At 46.3% G+C, this 23,641-nt stretch overlaps 2 protein-coding genes across 3 annotated transcripts; both read right to left on the reverse strand.

Moving 5' to 3' along the window:
- Positions 1 to 373: 373 nt before the first annotated feature.
- Positions 374 to 13,468, reverse strand: HPS5 (HPS5 biogenesis of lysosomal organelles complex 2 subunit 2). The gene is made up of 23 exons (XM_053449104.1): positions 13,377 to 13,468; positions 11,372 to 11,516; positions 10,989 to 11,099; positions 9,937 to 10,001; positions 9,428 to 9,620; positions 8,780 to 8,913; positions 8,463 to 8,678; positions 7,906 to 7,977; positions 7,647 to 7,735; positions 7,099 to 7,277; positions 6,575 to 6,733; positions 5,654 to 5,813; positions 5,414 to 5,537; positions 4,463 to 4,612; positions 4,167 to 4,238; positions 3,427 to 3,950; positions 2,737 to 2,857; positions 2,270 to 2,425; positions 1,974 to 2,093; positions 1,672 to 1,785; positions 1,197 to 1,303; positions 649 to 934; positions 374 to 451 (listed from the first exon to the last, which is right to left on the reverse strand). Exons 2-23 carry the CDS (start codon positions 11,477 to 11,479, stop codon positions 391 to 393), a joined length of 3,321 nt encoding a protein of 1,106 aa, XP_053305079.1. The 5' UTR covers positions 11,480 to 11,516; positions 13,377 to 13,468; the 3' UTR covers positions 374 to 390.
- A 2,376-nt stretch (positions 13,469 to 15,844) lies between these two features.
- On the reverse strand, positions 15,845 to 23,641 carry GTF2H1 (general transcription factor IIH subunit 1). 2 transcript variants are annotated; one of them, XM_053448668.1, is made up of 15 exons: positions 23,562 to 23,641; positions 22,205 to 22,378; positions 21,461 to 21,653; positions 20,931 to 21,093; positions 20,566 to 20,659; positions 20,212 to 20,361; positions 19,847 to 19,926; positions 19,239 to 19,366; positions 18,921 to 19,008; positions 18,737 to 18,825; positions 18,210 to 18,327; positions 17,778 to 17,868; positions 16,808 to 16,923; positions 16,600 to 16,692; positions 15,845 to 16,221 (listed from the first exon to the last, which is right to left on the reverse strand). In XM_053448668.1, the coding sequence occupies exons 2-15, from the start codon at positions 22,356 to 22,358 to the stop codon at positions 16,135 to 16,137; spliced, it is 1,644 nt and encodes a 547-aa protein (XP_053304643.1). In that variant the 5' UTR covers positions 22,359 to 22,378; positions 23,562 to 23,641; the 3' UTR covers positions 15,845 to 16,134. The 2 variants fall into 2 exon arrangements, with proteins under 2 accessions (XP_053304643.1, XP_053304642.1); XM_053448667.1 differs by having other exon boundaries at positions 23,504 to 23,615.

Below are 23,641 nucleotides of genomic sequence, written 5' to 3' on the forward strand. Positions count from 1 at the left end.
ATTTTTATTTGTTTGCTTTAAAAACACTAGTAAATACTTTGATGAAGTGCTAAGGAATCCGATTCCATGGGGTTAATACTGAATATATATAATAATACAGCTCGCAGTCCCAGTAAAATGTCACCAAAACATCAGATCCCGTAACTGTAAACGCGGCCTGTTTTGTTGTTAACGGTTCTGGGACCGGATCTTGGCGTGTAACACGGTATGAGCAGTGAGCAGTCCACCTGCGCAAGGTCACTTTAATTGTTCGGAAGGCTTCGGTTCGATACGATGCGGCGTCCGCTTCACGCACCGCTCTGTTATCGTTTGTTCCATCGGCGTAGAGTAAGCGTGAATGAAAAGGTGTTCCTCGGTCAAGGAACGCTGGAGACCTCGTGCCCAAAGTCGTCAGGCCTGCTGGGACCACAGGAACCGCTCACATCTTTCCAACATAGACTGGATCAAAGCCCTGCGATCAGACAGCACAGAGACATCAGCACGAGACCAACGGGTACCGCAGTCTAATTCAACGCGCCTTAGATTCCATGTGATGGGCTGCTACAAACCCAATGCTTTAATCTAGATTTGAGGGGAATAATTATCTAGAAAATAAAGGGTTAAAGGTTCCTTAATACCCCCTCCACCCCCCCCTCCTTCCGAACTTGCCTTTGCCTCTTTTCAGCTACTTTCATCACCTCGCAGACCTTGGAGTATCGATCGGAGAAGTCCTCGGTTAGGCCCCAGTCTTGCAGGTACGGCCAGGCACGGTCCGGGCCGATCACCTTCGCCAACGTCAGCGCCAGGTTTTCCACGGTGATGCAGTTAGGCCAATCAGAATGCCCGTTACTCAGGGTATCCCCATTCTGCGCGCCGTGATGCCGATGATCCAGGTTGGAACTTTTTGCAAGATGAAGAACGAGCCTCCATTCATCGACGGTCTCCGGCGCGACACCTACTCGGGGTACATCACACAGATTACCTTTAACAAAAAATTTTAATAAAGAAGGAAAAAAAAAAAAAAAAAAAAACATTTTTGTAATTGCTTTATTAGCGTAGCAGCTATATCCTCTTCTCTGCCTCTATTTCCAGCTATAAAGCAGCGGGAGCTTTACTTTATCCAACAGAGGTACCGCCGGCAAGTAAAAGCTCCTCGGGAACGCAAAGCCACAGGTCGCCGTGCTGCCGGAAATAAAAAATAAAAAAAGTCGACTTACCGCGGTCCCCGTCAATCAGATTCATATCATCCAGGTACACGATATTGGTCAGAGCCTCCACTCTTCTGTCCAGCTCCAAGCAAAGAGTTAAATATCCCGGCCAAAATCTTAAAGGAATCAATTAAAATGATAATGATTGAGGAACTCATTTTATTTGGCACAAAAAAAAGGGTAAAAAAATAAATAAATAAATAAATAAATAAATAAAGCCACAAATCTGTAAAAAGCTACAGAATTATTAGCTGAGACTTCATAAAAACATTAACAGAACGTAAAGATTATTTGTACAGATCCCCTTTAAGTCATTTTATTTGTTCCATCAGAAATACCATATTTGTTTATATCGAGGTCGTGGTAGAAAAAAAGAAGAGGCAAGAGAAAGAGACGGAACACCGACTTTCCATTTTGGGGGGTGCTCTTATAAAATCGAGTAATTACGGTACATTGTTTCATTATACCAAAGAATTCTTCTTACCCGAAGGTTTTACAGGCAGAGATCATCTTCTCTTTGGTGGAAGAGTCTGCCGGGAGCTTAATTAAAAGCGTTAGTAGCTGCGCGAAGCCCCAGGTGCAGAGGTGAGCGCGGGACCTGGCGGGAACAGAACGCAGGACAGGTTAATCTCCGCTCAGGTTCCGGGGGATCCGGGTCTTTGACCTCAAACCATCCCAAAGCGCTCGGTGGGAGCGGGGCCTGGTAAATCACATGGTGCTTGGGGGGGGGTTCTTGGACCATTGGGCTAAATGTTTGGCGTCTGTCCGTTGGCCGCCATTACTTACCGGGGATTTCCTGCAGGATCCGCCAGGTTTTTGGCCTGCGGTGCATCGTGGGTAAGAGCCAGCAACAGCCAATCCAGTTTTAGAGACTCAGGTTGCGCAAGAGACTGCAGTAAAGACGATCTGGCAACAGAGACGCAAACTTTCTTCATTTCAGTAACATTAGAACATGGACAGGCGTTACGGTAACAAAGCAGCAACAAAGAAAAAGCAGGTTTCATCCGCAGAGCCGGACGTCGCCATCGTCACACCGCGGCCCAAAATACCAGCGATATTCGGGAGGTTAAGACCCCCCCTACCTTTGTTCCTCTGGTTTCGATTTGATGAGGTTGTCCAGATAAGCCAAAAAGTGCCCCGGTTGGGCCCTGCAGAGCCTCGCGACGTCCACGGGTTGGATGGACGGGAAGAACTTGGTATACAATCTCACCGCGCGTTCCCCAAACCTTCCATAAATCCTAGAGAGGAGAACTGACCTGTAACCGGCATCGAGAACGACCCAGAGACGCGGCCGCCGTACAATCTTTGACGGACTCCGCGATAAATACGTAATATTTGGTTTCAAACCCCTTTTTTGGCTTAAAAACGGCAATATAAAACCTGCCCACAAACGGAGATGAGAACTAATCAGAGAGACGATACGGGCCAAGGAGGACGACGACAGAGACGGAGCATGCGCAGGTGGTTACTGAACGGCGCGCAGGAGATATTTTGTTATTTGCCCCGAAGAATGTGGCTTTTCGGCTCATTTGGGCAGACGAAGGAATACCTGGAGGCATGAGCTAGTAGGAAGGGGCTATCCCAAGGCTCCAAGTCGCTTAACATCCGAACGGAACTCATCAAATCTTCCTTTTCCAGCGCTAAATCCAGCGGACTCGGACCGACCAGTTCTGCAAGTTGAATGGGACAGACGGGTAAAAGAATAAACGTAGGAACGGACAGCAGATAAGAACCATTTAGCTCATCTGGCCTTAAATACTCAGAATTACTTTATTATTGATTGTATGGCACCATCATATTCTGCAGCTCTGTACAACGGGAGGGCAAGAGTAGCGCATCACATAATTTGGAACTACAATAACAAAAGCTGACAAGGGTCCTGATCAAAAGAGCTGACAATCTACATGAAGAATCTATACCAATAAAAGCCAGAAGAAAGCAGACTCTTATAGCTGCCAACAGTCCTGTATCTTATCGGGGTGCCCAGATAGATGGGCTTTTACTTGAAGGCTGCAGCAAATTAAAGTATCAACAAATACTGAATGAACCCTCTCTCCATAGTCCGGGGCACGGAGGGCTCCTGCTGCAACGTTCAGGGGAGGTGGACCTCGGTGGGCAATATATCCAAGCATTGTCAGCTCAAGAACTACCCCGGGGCAACTCTAGGACCCGATCTTCCAGAATCTCACCATCAGAAAATTGGTATAATAGGGGATAAAGATAAAAAACAATACAATACCTTTTAACCCTTCCATGTACGTGTCCCATACTATAGGGCAGTCACCATAGTTGAAGACGATGCATCGTTTGAGTCTCTTTAAATCCAGAAGAAAGAAGTAGGTTTTTATGAACTGACAGGCGAGGGTATTAACCCCCGAAGAGTCTGGATCCAAACGGTCCTTCTCTCCGGGAAACACTTTAAATTCCAAACATAACATGGCTAATCGGGACAAGTCCCTCTGTAAACGTTCTTCTAAGGCACGCGGAGCCCGGACACAAAAAGAGGGCTTTTCTTCTTGCTCGGTTCTGCGAGGGGCATCTGGAATTCCCTCACCGGTCTCGGTATCGGGCCGTACGAGAGGGTCGCTTTCTCCAACAGCCTCGGTAGAAGGTGGACAGGTCTCCGGAGGAGCATCACACGGTCTTTGGTCACAGAGATGACCTTCAGTCTTAAACGTCTTCTCCAAGTACGGCAGCCAACCCTGTAAGACGTTCCTGAGGGCTTCCGGACTGAACAGAACTTGAGAATCTTGAAGTTTGAATCTAAGAAGGGGGGTAAAAAAGGTATATTCAGAGTTATCTTTGTCCTAAAGAACCCAGAAGATCCCAACCATGGACAACCTATGGTGATGAAAGTAAAATTTTTAATACAACCTCTCTTAGTCCTTAGATTTCCCTGCATTTAAACCTCATTAAGATGTGGAAAAGAACGATTAAAGAGGCGATCGCTAATCCGTCATTGAGCTTTATTTCTCTTACACGGCTTCGGCAGTCGCAGCTTTCAGGTCTTCAAGGTGGATTTCCTCTTCTGACAGCGGAGCAGGTTCAGTTCTGTAAAATATATAATTATAATAAGTTATCTATGACTTCTTTCTAGAACTGCAAAATCAGATTCATTAAATTAATAAGGAATAATCATCATAAATATTAGGATGCCACCAGCTGGAGAAGCGTTTGGGCAGGGGACACAAGGTCTATGTGAAACAAGCCAACGGAGCCCAATGTGAATACAGAGGGGCCACCGATCCATAGCTCCTGACCGTCCTGTGACTCACCCCTGTTTTTCCTCCTCTGGTTCCGATGGTTCCGGAGCAGCCGCTTCCACGGGCCGTTCTTCTTCCTTCGCCTCCTGCCGGACTCGGAGATCGGGGCTCATGTGCAGGGTGCCGATCTTCTCGGTCGTCTTCCTTACAAAGCTGGACACGCTACAAGCACAGGAGCGTTGGCACGGACTCGTCAGAACAGAAACGCGGATAAGGGTCTTGTTAGGAATCGGTAGATGAAGTTACCACTCGTGCAATATCCGGAATCTCAGCGGAAACCTGTATATTATTCATACAGCTTTGGCCCGAATGTTCAGGACTTCGTGTAGTGCTGAGAATAATACGTTACGGGTGCCGAGCCTTCCTTAAAAAAGGGGCCCTTATTATCTAAATAATAATAAAGGAATTGGAAGATCTTTTAAAGAGAGACTAAAAAAAGTTATATTTATATATAAAATGGCGTCTTAGAGGGTAAATTATAATATTGCATAAATCTGTGCGGGGCCGATACAAAGAGCTCTCCAGTGACCGGTTCATTAACAGAAACGTACAAAGAACAAGAGGTCGTCCTCAGAGACGCGAAGAGCGGAGATTTCATACACAACAAGAGGAAGGGATTCTTTACAGTGAGGGCAGTAAAGGTACGGAATCCACCGCCGAGAGAGGGGGTAAAAACAGAACATACAGGGGTACAAATGATAGAATAAACAGTCATATTTTACAGCTTTTCAACCCGAGAAGAAACAGGATTGCTTTTTGATTAAAGAAGGAACTATTTTTCCCTAAGTGGCAAAATTCAGAAAAAGAGCATAATTGGGATTTTTTTGTCTTCTTTTGGATCAGACGCAGGAAGGACATTAATTTGCCCGCGCCGTTTCAGTCTAATTTCGCATCTCGCCCCCGGTTTTGGTAAATATACAGTTTTTATCGGGTCTATCACGGGGTAGGACGCTTTCTCTTTACCTTTCCTTAACCGCCTGGAGAGAGACGCGGGGCGAAGTGGAGCGGAATGGCAATGAGATGGTGAATGGGAGCAGGGTCTCATTCCGATCACTCTCAGCCGGCACGGACACATGAGACACGCCGTCTGACGAATGGGAGGAAAGCACACAACGTAAAAATAAAAAAAAGGAGCACGACACGGCATGAAGAAAATAAAGATGAGGATGGAGCCGACCAACGGAAGACGTCGAGCGGCCTCACCGGAAGCGCTCTGCTCGGGATCCGGCTGGAAGGAGAGTTCCCGGAGCCGCTCGTCCTCGGACAGGGATTGGCTGTGCAGAGACGCAGAGTCCTCGTCGGATTGGCTGTTCTTACGGCTGATCACCTGATAGATCCCACAGTCCAACACGTTGAAACTCTCCTTCAATTCAAGAACGTTACATTTATTAATTGAGCTCAGATCCTGCGGCGCGGTTACAATAACGAGACAGACGAGATACAATGTGACGAGAAGAGTGACACATAATGGGTTAACTCCTCGTCCGGTAATCAGATCACTGGCCCACCGGCGGGAATACGTCTTTAGAGAATACTGTCCCCCACCCCATTGGAGATTGAAACCAGGGTGCAACCTGTCCGTAGACACGACCCCCCAAAATCTGAATATTAATTTAGGGGAAAAAAAGGAAAAGGCCTGAATATAAGATGACCCTATAGGAAAAAAGTTTTACCAGTAACTATTAATTCATGCAAATTATTTCTTCTTATTTAATAAAAAACTAGGATTAAAAAAAAAAAATCTTGTTTTTATTTCCTTTTATTTGCCAACCTGCCCCCCCCCCAGTTATGCCACTGTGCCCCCCCAGACTTGCCCCCCGTGCTCCAGACTCCCTAGTGTCTAGTGCCGGCACTTCCACCGGGGCTTCTATGACTGAGCACCGGAAGGTCATGCGACGCCAGAGCTGCGTCATAGAAGCCCCGGCCGAAGTGCCGGCAGCAATCTTTTTGAGATTGGATCATAAGATGAGGGGTATTTTTCTGAGTTTTTTGTGAACAAAACCTCGTCTTACATTCAAGCAAATACAGTAATACGTCGGCAGTCAATTAACGCAGCCCCCCCATAATCCTCCCTGTGATAAAGTGTTAGGGTTCAGATGGGGTTCGCCCGGCGAAAGGCCTTACGTGGGAGGTGATGCTGCTCCGGCGGCTGCTGCAGGCAGAGCCCGTGGGCTCCAGTTTCGGGATCAGCTCCTCCAGCTGGGTGATGGCGTCTCGCTGGGTTACGAGGTCCAACTGCGCTTTGAGATATTCCAGCCTATCGACCGGCAAGACCTTCCTCGCCTGCGGCAAAAAATGCATGAGACGCGTCGTCGCAATCCTTGTTTTTGGTCAAAAAAAAAAACATCATTGCGTTCGCAGAAAACGCCAGTTTATGAATTTCTGGGCTTAAATTTATTAAAAACTCAAAATCTTAAATTAATCAGTGGTGGCTTTTTTTAATTTCCTTTTATAAAGTTTGAAAAGCAGATTTTATAATGACTCCATCGGTTGCTATGGCGATAAGAATTTTTTTAAAAAATGGAACCAGATGAAAGTTTTGAACAACAATTAGGATTTAAAAGACAAGGAGAATTTAGAGGGGGGGGGATCCAAAGCACTTCTATGAATCTCATTTCCACGCGGTTGCCGCGCCGTTACCGACTCACCCTGCCGGAAGTGATGGCGTTCTGGAAAACGTGGCAGACTTTGGCAGCCGTCTCCCAGCAGCTCCGCTTAATCAGTCGTTCGACGCACCTCTCCACAGGTAACAGGGAGAAGTGGGAGACCCTCCCGTCCAGGTGGAGGCAAAAGAGCTCGTTCTTATACACAGAGACGTCCTGGATCTCTACGGGGAGAAGGAGCAACAAATCATTAAGTTAGAACCCCGCCAACACAGCCAAGGGTTTGTGAAAGAAAAAGGAGGCCATAATCTAAAACTAGAAGAAGGTCAGAGGCCGGGGTGGAACGGAAGGACGTTTTACTTGAAGGAGAGGGTGGTAGATAAGTGGAACAGCCTCCCAGCAGAGGTGGTAGAGGGTAATACAGTGAGGGTATTAAACATGCATGGGATAGACATACGGCTCCTGAATCTAAGACGAGACTGATTAAGGTTTGAGTCTTTACAGCAGGAGAAACGGGGACAAAACGGGGGCCGGATGGGGCCGATCTGCTGACAGGTTCTGGGTTTCTGCAAACAGAAATGAAACTCACTGACCTTTGACCTCACTCCATAGTAGAACCTGGACACTTTGCGGAAGAAAAATGTAAATTCCCTTTTCTGTCCACGTGAGGATGCTGTGCTCACTACGAGAAGAGAGCGGAGAAGGAAAGAAGTCTCAGGATATGTGCAAGAAAATGAAACTAACCGGACATTAAAGGACCGACCCTACTAACGGTAACATTTATCAGTCTATAGAACACGCGGGGATATGCTCAGCGCTCTCTCACGCCCCGGCCGGTTCAGAAAATCTTACCTTAAATACAAAAGTTTTGGGAACGCCAGAGACTGGGAGGGACCCGGAGAACCGTCGTACCGAGGGTCTGACCTGGAAGAGGAACGGGCGATCGGTAAAAGGAAAAAAAGTTATTTTATAATAAAAGCCAGGAGAGAATAAAAATTAAAAAAACCCTGCAATGATTTTGAGGGCAAACATAATTTTTTTTATTATTTTTTTATTTGGATTTTTTCCAAAATGGTTGCTTATGAGAATAATATAATTATATATATTATATATATATAAAAAATACATTAAAAAAAAATAAAAAAACATTTTTTTGAGAAGCTGCTTCTTTTTTTTTCTTTTTTATTTATTTATTTTTAATTATATATATATATATATATATATATATATATATATATATATATATATATATATATATATATATATATAATTAAAAATAAATAAATAAAAAAGAAAAAAAAAGAAGCAGCTTGCAACAGAAGTTAAATAAAAGATGGCTTCTTCTAGGAGCCGCCATGAGCTCTCGCAATCCACCCACAGAGCAGGAGGCCGCCGACCGGTGTCATTACCGTGCGTTGATCACCGGCAGAGGTGGTGATGACAGCAGCTGCTTGAACTGATGGGTGCTCTGAACCTCTCCTTCAAAGTTTACCTCCCACATGCGGGAGCCGGGGCGAGCGCAGTATATCAACGGCGGCTGGTGAACAAGGTTTCTGCCAATAGGGAAAAAGCAAGCCCCGTATTCGCCGTCTCTCTCCTTATTGCCGATTTTCCAGAACTTTTCCCTAGAAGAAAAAAAATCATTAAAAAAAAAAAAAAAACCCCACACAGGGAATAATTGAACATTCTGTGCATTAGAGGAACGCGTCGCGGGATCCGGGCGTACCGTTCCGTATCACATAAATACGATCGCGCAAGAGACGAGATCAGCAATCGACCATCGAAATAATCCATCTGAACAACGCGAGAGTCGACGGTTGTGATTATCTGCACCGGAAACATCACGAAAGCAGCGGCTGCCTGCGCCGGACACAAAAGGAACAATAAACAAATACAAAAATACAACAACAACAAATACATAACAGCAACAATGTTATAACATTATCGTTGACTTTACGCTGTGCACCATGCCAGGCAGCTGCTGCTAAGGCACACGAGATGCCGTCATGTAATAAGAGGGGAAAAGGTTTAAGATCAGGACATCATTTTGCCTCTTTATAAGTTATTTATAAGGCCGGATCTAGAATAAGGGGGGGAGGGGGACAGTTTTGGGCACCAGTACAAAAAAAATACAATAAAAAAATATATATATTAAAAAAAAAAAAAAAAAAAAAGGGAAATAGTGGGAATAGAAAGTTCTACAAAATTATTAAAGGATTGGAACATTTCTGCTATGAAGAAAGGCGGACTAAACTGGGATTGTTTTCTTTGGAGAAAAAACTAACTTTCCTGGCAAAGTCCCAGCTTGTGCCCCGTTTAACCGACCTCCATCTTTGAGGACAGAATAGAATCCTCGTAGGTTTTTTCCGGTTACCTTTCCCTGTTTGGAGGAATGTAACTTGATGGCGGTCACTTTGCCCACGTGGTCTCCCACGAAGACACGCAGTACCGCCGTGTCCCAGCAGAGGGCGGTCACCTTCCGACCTTTGTGCTCCGACGAGACGTAAATCCGCTCCGGCTTCCCGCGACGCTCATGGTTCAGTTCCCAGACCACCACATATCCCTGGCTACAGACATCACGGGAAGAAACGTACAATACTTAGATGCGGGTCGCCCCGGCTTCACTTATTGTTACATAGTTTGTTTGTTTTTTTTTACTTTACTGAGAGGCTGGTAGATAAGTGGAACAGCCTCCCAGCAGAAGTGGTAGCGGGTAATACAGTGAGGGCATTAAACATACAGCTCCTGAATCTAAGACGAGACCAACGACTGATTAAAGTCTGAGTCTTTACAGCAGGAGAAACGTGCGACCAGATGGGGCCAAAAGGGGCTGATCTGGCGGCGGGTTCTGGCTTTCTACAGCAGGAGACTCGGTATCTGTACCTGGTAGCCACGGCAACATAATCTTCATCATGGGGGCAAATCGCAACCCGAAAGATTCCACCTTCCTGAAACAAAACAGCAAATTGCAGGCTTTTAATTTATTCGGGGACCACTGGCCCAACCCCCACCCACAGCATATTCAACTCCACCCACATCCCACCAAGCCCCGCCCCTCCACACCGCGATGTATTCATCTCAGTATCACACGGATCGTGGTCTGACGCTCTGTGTCCAGGGATGGATCTAATAAAAGGAAATTTCATCCTGTGACATCATACGTTATATGATGCGTCCCGGGCTTTTGTGCCTCAAAAACGAAACTAAAAATATTATAAATTATCTAGAAGGGAATTTCCAGAAGCTCGGTAATTCGGCTCTCCTGAGACAAAGACTCGCCTGTTTGCTAGCCGGGTTCTTCCTAATTACCGCGGGTGGGGGGGCCGCCGCTCGTTGGGTTACAAAACATGACCTTTAACCTTCAAAGGCGCACACGACCGCGGTTACACGCAACGCTAACCGGGACGCCAGAAAAATAGGCGCTGGATCCCCTGGACCAGGGGCGTAACCAGAAACCACAAGGCCCCCGGCGCTAAAACTGCCCAGGCCCCCCAACTTCACCGAGCAACTTGTCTTACAGCGCTAGCTTCACCACCAAACAGTCTGTCAGATCCACCTCTGTCCAACAACTTCCTTGTGCCGTCTTAGCCTCCAAACTGCTTGCCATCCGTGCAGACTGATCCAGCATGCAGGAAATGGTTGTGATGTCACTTCCTGAGCGCTGGATCAGACCACATGCAAGATGTGTCACCCGGAGCTAGCGGCTTTTAAAGCCAATGATTGGTGCTCCTCTGCTCTGGACACAGCAAGTGGCGCAACCGTGGAATCACTTTGCTGCAGGGGAAGATTTATGATGGCGGCACAGCAGGAAGTGGCATTGAGCAGGTTCACTTGGTACCCGGGACCCAAGCCTTCCAAAATTCTAAAACAGAAGCAGACGACGGGAGCCGCTGCCAGGAAACGTCGCTGCGTTTAAACAGCTTGTGACGCCATACCTTGTGTGTGACGATGAGCCTCTGCTTCCAGCCTTCTCGTTGTATGAGGTTTAGTCCTCCCCCGGAGCTCCCGAGGGCCAGCCATTTCCGGGACACAGCCAGACACGTGCACTATAGGAAAGACAGTGTCTTACTGTTACACATTAAAAGACACGTATAACATCTGCCGATATTACCCGTATGCCTATCCATGCATGATAAATACCCCCTACCACTTCTGCTGGGAGGCTGTTCCACTTATCTACCACCCTCGCAGATGATGGCCTCTTACTCTGAAATAAACTTCCTGTCCGTTGTCAAGTCATTTTATGCGTTTAAATGTATCTCTCCCCTTCCCTTCTCCTCCACGCCGTCCATACCGAGACCCCTTTATTCATAAATACCTTTAAGCGACTTGAATCCAAACGAAGAGCCGACAGCAAAGGATCCAGGGAGTCAAACTCAACCAACACGTGGCTGCAGCTCTCCGGGGCGGCGGATGACGAAGTCATGGAGGAACGCGTTAGAACGCACGGCGCATCCCAACACCTGAAAGAGAACGCGCGTGATGTCATCAACAGAGCGCTGCGGCCCCCGCGGACCCTTCCATCTCCTCAATAATTCATTCACTTCCTGGCCAAGCGAATGATGGAGAGGAGATCCAATGAGAGGAGTTGTTAATCATCAGAATCCTCAAAAGGGGTACTAGACGGGGGCGATCTGCCGGCAGGCTGCCTGACTACCAACTGAAATCCATGACTGTTTGCAGGAATGAGCGTCACTAGCATTATTAATGTTTCTATGGACTGCTCCCCCCCCACCAACCGGTCAGATTAACCCCATGATGGTTGTGTAACGGTTATTATTTACGTCACTTGCTCTCCTCCACCCTCCGCACGGCCTCCTCTCCACTCTATCATTGATTCTATGGAGAAGTCATCCTCAGAAGGTCATCAGCGCCGGGGATGGGGAGCGAAACGGGATATCCCCGCAGCGGGGGGGGGGTGTTATCAGCGAATTGGAACACAGGAGTGATGGGAGTTATAAAGGGCCATTGGGACACAGGAGTGATGGGAGTGAAAAAAGGGCCATTGGAGCACAGGAGTGATGGGAGTGATAAAGGGCCATTGGAACACAGGAGTGATGGGAGTGATAAAGGGCCATTGGGACACAGGAGTGATGGGAGGGATAAAGGGCCATTGGAACACAGGAGTGTGTGTCGTTTAAAATTAACTCCTTAATAACCTAACAGCTTCACAAACACCCAGGGTGGACGGTTTTGGACGTTTCTGGTTGTTAGCGGCAGTCGTGCCGTTTCACTTCCCAAACACTGAAAAAGCACCAAGCTTTCTGTCCTTTTAACTCTTTATGTGCTTGAAACATGTAATGTTATCTCTGGTGGTTACAGGGTTAACTGTAGTAAGTTGTTGGCACTTGGCGATGTACTGAAAGTAACAGAATAACCAGAGGAAGGAGCAGGGATCTGACGCTGGTCACAAGGATTAAATTAATGTCTTTACGAGCCGAGCCCTCTGTATACAATGTCTCGGCTCGTCTTTGTCTATCAGGTCTGGTTTGGTCAGACCCTTTGAGTGTAGGGACTGTAAGAAGTGCTGAGGGGATTGTTGATGCTATAGAAATAAAAGATAATAGTTAATATTATTTAAAAAAGTAAATGCCCCCACGCCCAGATAATCTCTGTCTCCACTGCCCGGGAGGGTAACAAGGCCATTGATTCAGTAAAGAATGAGTGTGAATGCGCGGGAATGAGTGTGAATGCGCGGGAACGAGTGTGAATTCTGAGCGCGTACTCGCAGGATTCTGTACGAATCTGAACCATTCCATTGCCATTGGGAAGAATACTGCCTCTGACACTCAAAGGGTTAAAGCCGAGACCAGTGAAGTTACTTTCAGGCAGATCCACGTAACAGCGAAGCGTTAAATTCTCCACCAACCCGCGGAAACTAATATTAACAACAAAACGACCCGAAACTAAAAGGAAAATAAAATGAGTCGGACACGACTCATAACACGGGGGGCTGAAAAGTGGTGTTATCGCCATAGCAACGAAGGAACTCTTCCTGCTGGCTGGGCTAATGCATCGGTTCCCATGGTGATAAGACCATTTGTCAATTTTGCCACAGAATTATTATTCATACATCAAAATAATCTAATTCAGCCTTAAATTCTAAGGCTGAAGCACCTGTCCCACAGAGCTAACACTCTACAGGGCTATAGAGGGTCATCATTTAACCCCATCATTGCCATCATTGAAATAGAATTTTATTAATTCTATTCTTATTAAACTTTAAGTACTTCATCTCATAAATCTGACGCTTTAATCACAAGCCTGGTAAAGACAGTTGCTCAAAGAGCTTGCAATCTAGAGGTGGGCACCGCTGCACTTACCCGAAAGCAGTAAGAGGACGCAGCAGTCTCCTTCCTGGAATGTAAGTGCTTTACAACCAGAGCAGGAATTTTAAAGCCCAGATGACTGGTTCACCAGAGCCGTATGGGACGAGGCCTGTGATTGGCTGTCAGCAGGGGCTGTGTAAGAGGGCGCAGGTGATTGGCTGGGTTATGTGGAAGCGCCCCGGGGCCGCCGGACAGTCACATGCGGCTTGTTAGCGGCTGTTCCGGGGTAGGTGACTGAGCACGTGAGCTCGGAGTCATAGAAACACCACTCCCATCACCCTCATCCACTGGGCAACCATCGGGGATACGTGAAATAATGAACCGCTCTGATCTCTCCGCAGGGGGGGGCTCCTCGTATTAGTTCCCCATCAGCTGTTAAACTGCAACTCTCAAGACTCTCAGCCAGTATTTGCTGGAGGCTGGTCAGTCTTAAACTATCACAGATTGTCCTGATTCCTCAACAGGGGAATCTCCTACTAGTCCCCATCTATTTAACTATAACTCCCAACACTCCAAGCCTAGTCCTCCATCTGTTTAACTGTAACTCCCAATACCCCCAGCCTAGTCCGCCATCTGTTAAACTATAACTCCCAATACCCCCAGCCTAGTCCGCCATCTGTTTAACTATAACTCCCAATACCCCCAGCCTAGTCCTCCATCTGTTTAACTAGAACTCACAACACCCCCAGCCAGTGTCTGGTTTGCTGGAGACTTGTCAGCTCCCTGCCCCTGTAAGGGTCTAAACAGGTTATCAAGAGCCCCACACGGGAAGCAATCCTGTCTTTGCAACTCCCATCATCCTTAGGCAGGATTCTAAAGGAAAAAGGGGCTAGAAAATGAGCTTAATGAGAGTTGTAGCTATTTGGATTGTGCAGTTTTTATATAATTTTTAGGATACTGGAGATTAACCTGTGCAGAATTTTAATAGTAGTCCTATCGCCATAGCAACCGAAAGAATGGTCCAATAACTAGGAACATTCCATTGGTTGCTATGGTGATAGCATCCCTTTACAAATAAATATATATTAATACTTACAGATAAATGTAATTACCAGTAATATATATATAAACATTTGCAATTAAAATATATTTACAAATAAAAATTATATAAATATTTACAAATATACATATTCACAAATAAATATATAAATATTTACAAATAAATATAATATATAAATATTTACAAATAAATATATGAATCTGATAAAGCGGATACATCGTATCTTATCGTTTATTTATTCAGCGACGCCGGGATTTCTATTTTATATTTCGCTGGCTTTGTTGGAAGCCGCGTATCGTCTGGTTTTCGGCAGCTTCTGTTCTGAAGTCATCTTTAATTTACCGGAGCGGAGGTTTTTCGCGCCGGTCCCTTTTACCGGACATTTACTTTTTAAATATTTTTTTTTTGCAACCTTCCCCCTTATTCCAAAGTTGCCATCTACGAAAACGGACTCAAAACAGCCCCAAACCACACCGCGGAAGAACGTTAAACCACGCTAAGAATTTAGGAATTACGTTTTATTTTTATTTAAAAAAAAAAAAAAGTGAGTTTAAATTTTAATTATTAGCATCTCTGCAACAATTCAAGTAATAACTTCTCGACGGAAACCGCACGGCAACGGGGATCGTTAAAGGAACTTTCGGATTTCATCCACAACGTTAAAATAAGGCGTCTGGTCCAGGAGCCCCGGAGGACGCAAATATGTCCGCCAAGAACGTAAATCTCGCCATAAAAACAAAAAATAAAATACGGTGCCGCCGTTTCAGTTCATTCTTAGATCTGCATAGATAACGACAAGATTTGCCGAAACATATGAAAAAAAACCTATTCGTTTTTATTAATAAAACACTTTTTTGTGTATATTATATTAATACAAGTGTTTAAGAACCTTTACTGGAAATATTTTATGGCACCGGCCGGCATTAACCCCTTAGGGTGATCCTCGCTTTAGGCGCCCAATAAATTACCAAATCATTCAACATAGAGCAAAAATATTTTTGAAGAGTGAAAAATAGTGATTTTTTTTTTTTTACAAATAAAAGTATAAGGTGGGGGGGAAGGGAGGAATTAGTGTCATTGAGAGATCTCATTCGCTGACAATTTTTTTTTAGACAGGCGAGCACCTGGATTGGTTAATACGGGTCTCATGGGGCGTAACCCCAGCCGTCAGTGCAAATTGTCCACAAATCTTTGGGAATAAGATTTCCATCTGTTTCTAAAAAAAAATAAAAAAAAAAAAGTAACATTTTTCTTTATTTTTAATTCTCTTTAAAAAAAAAAAAAAAAAAAACAAACAAAAAAAAACCCTAAACAGGCACAAACCGGAGTCCGGAAACGGATGCCGGATCCAGCAGGAAAGCTTTCGGTTCTATACCCTGTGCTGCAAGTATTTAAAAGAAACAAAAACAACAACAAAAAAAAGTGAGTCAACATTTTCCAGACAATGAAATCCATAAAAGCATTTTTTTTGTTTTGTTTTTAAACGTCTGCAGAGCGGCCGCACCGAGCTGACCCGACGTTCTCCGTCTTCTTCTTGGCCCCAGGGCTGCGTTGTGTTTCGGCTCCTGTTGCAGCTTTTGCTTGCTGGGCTCGAGGGCCGCGCCGGACGCCAGCGCCGCGTAGCTCCTGGGAACGCTCCGTGCCCTTTGCCCGCCGGCCAGGTTTTTAGTTTTTTTTTTTTTTTACATTTTTGTTTTTTAAAAATCTATGCATTTTGCGAGTTCTTGTTTTTAGCGCTCGCGGGGGGAGCCTTCACGTCTTTTTAAGCATGCGCCTGGACTGCCACGTGTGGAACTTGTTGTAGGCGGTCTGTAGCATTTCTTCTAAGTGACTTGTTATCTAAAATAAGAATAAAAAATATATAAAATTAGAATAAAAAAGGCAAACATTTTCCGGCAGGTCGGCCCCATTCGGCCCCCGTCTAGTCGCCCGTTTCTCCTGCTGTAAAGACTCAAACCTTAATCAGTCGTTGGTCTCGTCTTAGATTCAGGAGCCGTATGTCTATCCCATGCATGTTTAATCCCCTCACTGTATTACCCTCTACCACTTCTGCTGGGAGGCTGCTCCACTTATCTACCACTCTGTCACTACACCACAGTGTAAGTAAGGGTGTGTGGTTGGAGGCTGCTACAAGGTCATATGCCTAATACATAATGTATTTTATTATGAAAACGAACGCCCGAGTTACTCCCCGACACACGGACTCGAGACGCTTACGTTTGTGCTCAGGTACTGCTTTCGGACTTTCTCCTGGAACGGACACAGTTTAGTGACCTGGAACCTCTCCAAGTTACTCTTCATCTTGATAACCTAAAGTAACAAAAAAAAAAATATATAAAATAAGAGAAGAGTTCGTCGGCCCCCCGCAGGGACAGATATTGGGGTCCGGGAGGTGGCTTTGGTACTTTCTGGGTGAAGACGTTACCTTTTCGTCTAAGAACGGAGTATTTACAGGGAAGCACGACCAGAAATGGCGAAGCAGCTCGCCCACGGCCACGTACAGATGCTTCAGCTCAGACTGGATGTCGCTCGGCACCAATTCTGAAACAAACACAGAATGTTTACCGTTCCTTCCGAGCGTCCGTCACGGCAGCTTTATTACCGACAGCAGGGCGAGGATTTTACACTGGTTTGGCTACTGAGTGTATTCACTAATAATATTCACTAATAATATTCACTAAAGGCTGGTTAAAAGGCACACAACCGTTCAAACCCGATCATCACATACACCACGGCTCAAAGGTTTGTGGTCACTCATCTGTTTTCATGGAAAAGAAGGAAATTTCTGGCTGTAACATAATTACAAAAGGGTTTTCTAACCATCAATTAGCCTTTTAAACTTAAACCTGGATCAGCGAACCCAACGTGCCATTGGAACCCAGGAGCGATGGGAGTGATGGGAGTGATAAAGGGCCATTGGAACCCAGGAGTGATGGGAGTGATAAAGGGCCATTGGAACCCAGGAGTGATGGGAGTGATAAAGGGCCATTGGAACACAGGAGTGATGGGAGTGATAAAGGGCCATTGGAACACAGGAGTGATGGGAGTGATAAAGGGCCATTGGAACACAGGAGTGATGGGAGTGATAAAGTATCTTTTGTACGCCTATGAAGAGATTACATTAAAAAAAAAATCAGCCGTTTCCAGCTACAATATAAAACATTAACCCTGTCTGCGCTGGATGACCCCAAACTGTTGAACGGTAGTGTAAGTCTGGTATAAAATGCCCCTGGTGCTCCTTTCCTGGGACTGCAAATCTGCCCCCCCTCCTCCCCTGGTAGCAGAGCTGTACCGGATCCCAGGCTTGGGAACGCAGCCTCTGCCTCCAGGAAAGCACAGCCGTCTGTATTTTTACTTGAAACGTTCAGAAAATATTAATGCCCTGCGACACTTACGATTTATGGCTTGCTGAGTCGCACCTTGCATCAAAGCCCCGCCGGGCGACAGAGCTGATATCGTACTGCTGGCAGCACTGCTAGAAAGAACCTAAAATGGTTAGAAAAGGAAGGAACGGTTAGGAAGACATCATGCATCAACCCTGCAAAGCTTCATGCTACACAGGAGCACGTCACCAGAACAGCAGCGAAAGGGTTAACTACAGTCAGATATGTGAGAGCAGCTGCTGCCGACTGCAATTCCTGTGATCCTCCGTCCATGAAGCATTGCAGCGCATGCACCATCTCCTTATGGCTGCCTACGGTAACAATATATCCGGAGAGCCATTGGTTGGCCATCGCTAGCCACCAACAGGGCAACGCACCCCAGGGCCAGCTCTGGGAGTCAGACAGCGCATGTACGGACGGATAACACGAGCGAGTATTCCATACCTGAGTTAGTCTTGGGACGTAGCTTTCCATTTGCATTTTAATACCGTGTAGAGAATTAATAATATCCTGGCTGGTTGCATATTGCTGGGACTGAACCGGCGTCGGACCGTGGCAATACCTGAAAGACAGATGCGGAAACACGAGCGTAAAGCGCCAAGTATCACGTTAGCCTCTGAGCGAACTCGACATCTGTGAAGAGTAATCAAAACTCTTTCCTCCCCAACATCATAACCTAAAACCAGAAAGAACTCCCATAACGCTCAGCCAGCTGCTGCATAAAATGATGTCCTCTCTCGGCTGATAGGAGTTATTTCTAATGATAATTAGCGAGCTATCCCTGCTACAAAGAGCGTTAAAGTAAGTTCCTTCTCCCGCCGGCAGACAAACAAAAAGCACGGACTACACAGAGTTTCATTCATGAATTTAGTTTAGACTTAAAGCTACGATGGCAACAACTGCCCTTTAACCCCCTCAATGCTTGGGCTTCGATTACATCATGGACTGATTTATTCCCCCCCGAGACTTACCTATCCGACTTCTTAAGATTCAGAGAAATGGGTTTTACGCCGTTATTGTGCCCTAAATCTTCATACTCTATGGCCTCATGTAACTTCACCTGAAATAAAGCAGGGTTAACAGATATGAAGCCAAACTTCCAAGGGCGGCTGGAATAACAGTCGCTTCTATTAAGACGCCGGCCGCCAAGTCTACCTTTTTGACCGGGGGTTGGAAGAAGTCGGAATCGCGGGAGTTCCCGTCCGTGCTGCTCGTCTCGCTGTTCTGGTCATTTTGTGCTTCTCTACGAAAGATAATAAAATAACATTAACGTTACTAATAAATATGAATTCACGTTAAACTATTTTTTCAGATTTAATAAAAACTACAATTGAGAAAAATGCATTTTTTGTTTTTATCTCCTTTTGCCACCCTACCCCCTAGATATGCCTTATGCCCCCCTATTGCCCACTCTGCCTCCTTGACATTTATAACGTAGTCTTGTTGCCGTAGCCACAAGGAACGAACTCTTACTCTTTTCGGAGTCCCGCCGCCAGCACCCGGGCACTGTGGTGATTGTAGCGTTTAATGATGGCAGCGTTGCTGTTTTCCTTTATGGATCTGAAGTTTGATGTCGACGGCAAAGACGAAACCCCGTAGCCCTGAAAACAAGCAAACGTCTTACAGTGAGGAGACATCATCGGCATGAACTACTGAGGGAGGCAAAACGAGACACAACTCCCATCACTCACAGGACCTGGCGCTGCCCATTTACTTTACTGCGATGTGGGAATTCTACATACTGAATCCAGCGAGCGGTTATTTAAATATCCGACTTGCAGGCAGATCAGACCCTTCAATTATACAATGATAATGGTAGAAAGCACAGAAAAGCGGTATTTCTGTTTAAATGCTGAAATGGGAGATTTGTGGAATATTTGTGAACAGGTAATGACCCTTCTTTGGTTTGCTTCCTGTTCCCAAATAAAACAAGTGCACAAAGTGCAAATATAAGCCAGATGGTAACGATAATTTGCCCCAGGCCTTTTTTCTTTTAATTAAGTTCAAAGCTTCTGGGCAAATAATCACCCAACAAACACGGCGTGGGAGGCCAAGTTTTTTTCCCTGCAAAGCGCTCTCACCTCATCTAAACACTTATCGTCCAGAGACATCAAATCGAGCATCGGGTTCCTCACTCCTTGGGAGACGATGGACTTCAAACCTACAAAGAAAAAAAAAATCAGCAAAGAGCTTGGATGGGGGGGGAATCACAAAACCATAGCATGGTTGTTACAAAGGGTTAACAGGTTACTTGGATGAGCCAAGCAGATTCTGAACCGGGCTCATCAAACCAGACGGTAAGGAAAGTCTCTCCGAGCGTCTGTACGGAGCCTTACGAGGACCAAAACACCGCGGTGGAGGATGAGCTTGAACCCTACAGCTCAGCAGACGGTAAATAACCCTTCGGTTCCAAGCAAAACCGACCCCCCGACAGCAAGAACCGTACCTTTCTCATCCATTTTGGCACACTCGGCAAACAGGTCTTTAGCTCCGGTGTTTAGGCGATCTCGGTGAAAATAGTGGGACTGGAAAAAGCGCGTCCAGAACTCTTTCTCCGTCATGTTGTGCGGCACGTTCTCTGCGTACTTCAACTTCACTGCAAAGGGGAGGGAGAGAATCATCACATGGCCACGGTCCAGAGAGGTTTCAATAGCCCAGGATTAATGGGGAGAAGGTTCTGACAAGGTCCCTCAATCATATCTACTAGCCATGGCTTCAAGGCCAACCTTAACCAAGGATACTGTGCCGGGCCAAACTACCGGGTAGAACCGAAACAACGTTACGCCGGTCTTTATCCTACCTGCAGGGTACGTCCGGAATATGGATTCTATGATATCAGACGTCAGGTTATACCTCAAGCCGTTGCAACCATCAGACTGAGGACGCACGTCTGCCTAAAACACAAAAGAAGTCCAGCAAGGGTTAATATTTGTATACTATCCAGAAAAATAAATAGTTCTGCAAACATTCCTGCCCACCACGGGTTCTACAGAGAGATGAACGAGGTGGCACAGGTGCTCTCTTGCGTTCCTTCGGTGGGTTGTGAGACACCATGCCACGGCGGGACTCCGGCCAATGTTTTGGCAAACAAATACCTCAGTTATCAGCTGTCGAAACCCAGTAAATAACAATGTAGGGGGGGGCATGTCTCATCACATCTCTTACCAGGAAAGCTGCCGAGATGCCCACTTCTTGTTTGTTGCTGGAAACGGAGCTGTCCAGCGAGTTCAGGCTCAGCCGATTGGCCCAAAACTCCTCGGCGCTGATCACCTGACTCACCACAAGGTCCTTGTAGAGTTGGAATAAGACAGGATCCTCCTTCAGCATCCTTCAGAAAACACATGAAAAACGTGAGAGACCAAAGGGAAGTCCTGAACAATCCGTACAGAGAGACCGAAGGACCTGAGCACGTAGCCAGTGCAATAAACCGCAAAGAAGACATTATAGAAAGGTCTACATCAGGGGTGTCCAACCTGCGGCCCTCCAGCTGCTGCAGGACCACATCTCCCATAATGCTCTTTCAGCTAAGGTGCTGGCTGAGGAGCATGGGAGATGTGGTCCTGCAGCAGCTGGAGGGCCACAGGTTGGACACCCCTGGTGTACATGCTTTTCTATAGCAGAGAGTTTGAAGATAATTCACCAGGCTGCTGCCTCCCGTCTCGATTCCCGAACTCTACTTCCCGTTCGTTACTGACCTGTTTTTTTCTTCTAGCTCCTTGTTGGCTTTCCTCTTAAATTTGGGGAGCAGTTGCTGCAGAAGCTCTTTGACGGCGTCCCGCTCTTTGATTGCTGTGCTTTCGTTTGAGAAATGGAAATTCGTGGTTTCTCCCGCGTGGAGGACGAGCTGCAGCTGGACTTTAGCTTTGCCATCAGGGCTAATTTTCTGACCTGGAATGAAATGGTTATTAAGAATCACATGCCGACTGTTTTCACCACGTGTTTGGTTTACGGATCTACCGCAGTGATCCTTAATTCACCCTCCATCAATCTGGCTGCAATAATCTAGCCTCCTGGAGGATTTACACAAAAGGGCGCCCTTTTGCGGAAGTACCTGGATGATGGAGCGGATACCAGCGGACGAAGAAAGAAATCAAGAGGAAGAAAGAAGAAGCAGAGCTGTGCTAAAGGAGACATGGACGCAGTCAACAGAGAAGGTAGGGAGGCATTGACAGAAAGCGAGAAAGGGACCAAAAGGCAACATGACGAGGAATTACAGAAAAGCGCGTGCGAAGGAATGATGAAGAATGCCAGTACATTTGAGCGTTGGTTCTGTACCCAAAATACACAGGGCGTGAGTGACAGATGTAAGCTGGGAAAATAAGTTTGCTAAACGTTAACTGCTTTAGGCAAAAGGATCATTTAACGAACCTCATTGGCTGGAGATTTGACATCACTCTTACATCATCATACTCAGAAGCACAAGCGCTTTAGAGACTTACACTTAATATCTCCGTACATGTGGCTCACGGTGAACCTGTCCTTGCCTTCGGGCGCCCAGGCGACCCTTTCCGCCATGAGGTAGAGAGCCCCATCCTGCTTCTTCTGACGCACCTTTTTCACGATGAGTAACACTTCTTCGGATGACGTGGCCATGACATCAGAGGAGGTGGGCGCTGTAACGATAAACCCGGCGTATGGATATGGAATTTACTTTTAGTGCTATAGGCACAGATTCTCCGGGTAATTCCCAAAAACCATAAAAAGAAAGGAAAATCATTAAAGGCAAACGTTGTTGGCAAATATTCCCATCACGCAAGAGGGGGGCACGCCGCCTGCCACGGGGGGGGGGGACGCCGCCTGCCACGGGGGGGGGGGACGCGGCCTGCACCCCTCTCTTTAACGGACAGGAGCAGACAGCCGGGACACGCGGCGGATAATCTGATGACTCAGATCATAAGCAGCGGCAACACCGGTACCTTCCAGATGCTAGGGGGGATTACTGCAGATCGGTTTAGACTCGTCCATATCTATCCGACACGGCAGCGGGAGACGGATAAATACAATAAAGCTTTAAAATTAAAAAATAAATGAAAAGTGTTTGCCGCATTATATTGCACGGCCCTAATTTATTAGGAGAAAATTGTAATTGTTCTTTTACTTCCCCTGGTTGCTGCGCTGAACGCCCAGCCGGATACGGGGAGCGAGTAAACGTTTTATAGGTTATCGTGACGGATCTGGGTTTAAAAAGGCAACGTTCCTGCGTGAAGGTTTGTACGCATTAACCCTTTACCCGCTAGATCGGGTAAAAACATACTTTGGGCAGTTACTAAAATGTATAAACGCGCTACGGAATAAGAAAAGCCTGCGATCCGAGCACAGCTCGAAACACAGGCGATTCGGACGTGGGTTTTGGATCAAACGCCCCCCACAATTACAGGAGCCAATCTATACATTTACTACCCACAGCGAAGCCCCCGCACCCCGGTAACACGGCTGCTGACCCGCAGATGTATGGATGATGTATGTCTAGTAAACACCCCAGAAACGCACTCACCAGACGAGCAATGAATGGACAATTAAACACAAATCTTTGGATTCCATTAAAAAATCAATTTTATGTGAATTTCTGGGATTTAAACAATACATGGTGCGTGGTAGCGCCTGCAGGGTATATATGGCTGACGGTGCCCGGTGTGTGTGTGTAATGTACGTTACTTATTGTGTAATATGGAGTCTGCGAATATAAGACACTGTGGGCACGGTGACCCCCGCCTGGCCCAGGACCCCCAGTCACGCACCGCTCCGGTCACCCGCACACACGAAGCGGCTCCATGCTCCCAGGGCGTCCCCGCTCACCGCTTCCTCTTTCCTTCCTTCAGAGCTGCGTACGGAGCCCGACAAAGGCCAAACCTCCTGCCTCGCTCGGCCGGTCCCAG

The sequence above is a fragment of the Spea bombifrons genome, chromosome 10 (assembly GCF_027358695.1).
Source record: "Spea bombifrons isolate aSpeBom1 chromosome 10, aSpeBom1.2.pri, whole genome shotgun sequence".
NCBI lineage: Eukaryota > Metazoa > Chordata > Amphibia > Anura > Pelobatidae > Spea > Spea bombifrons.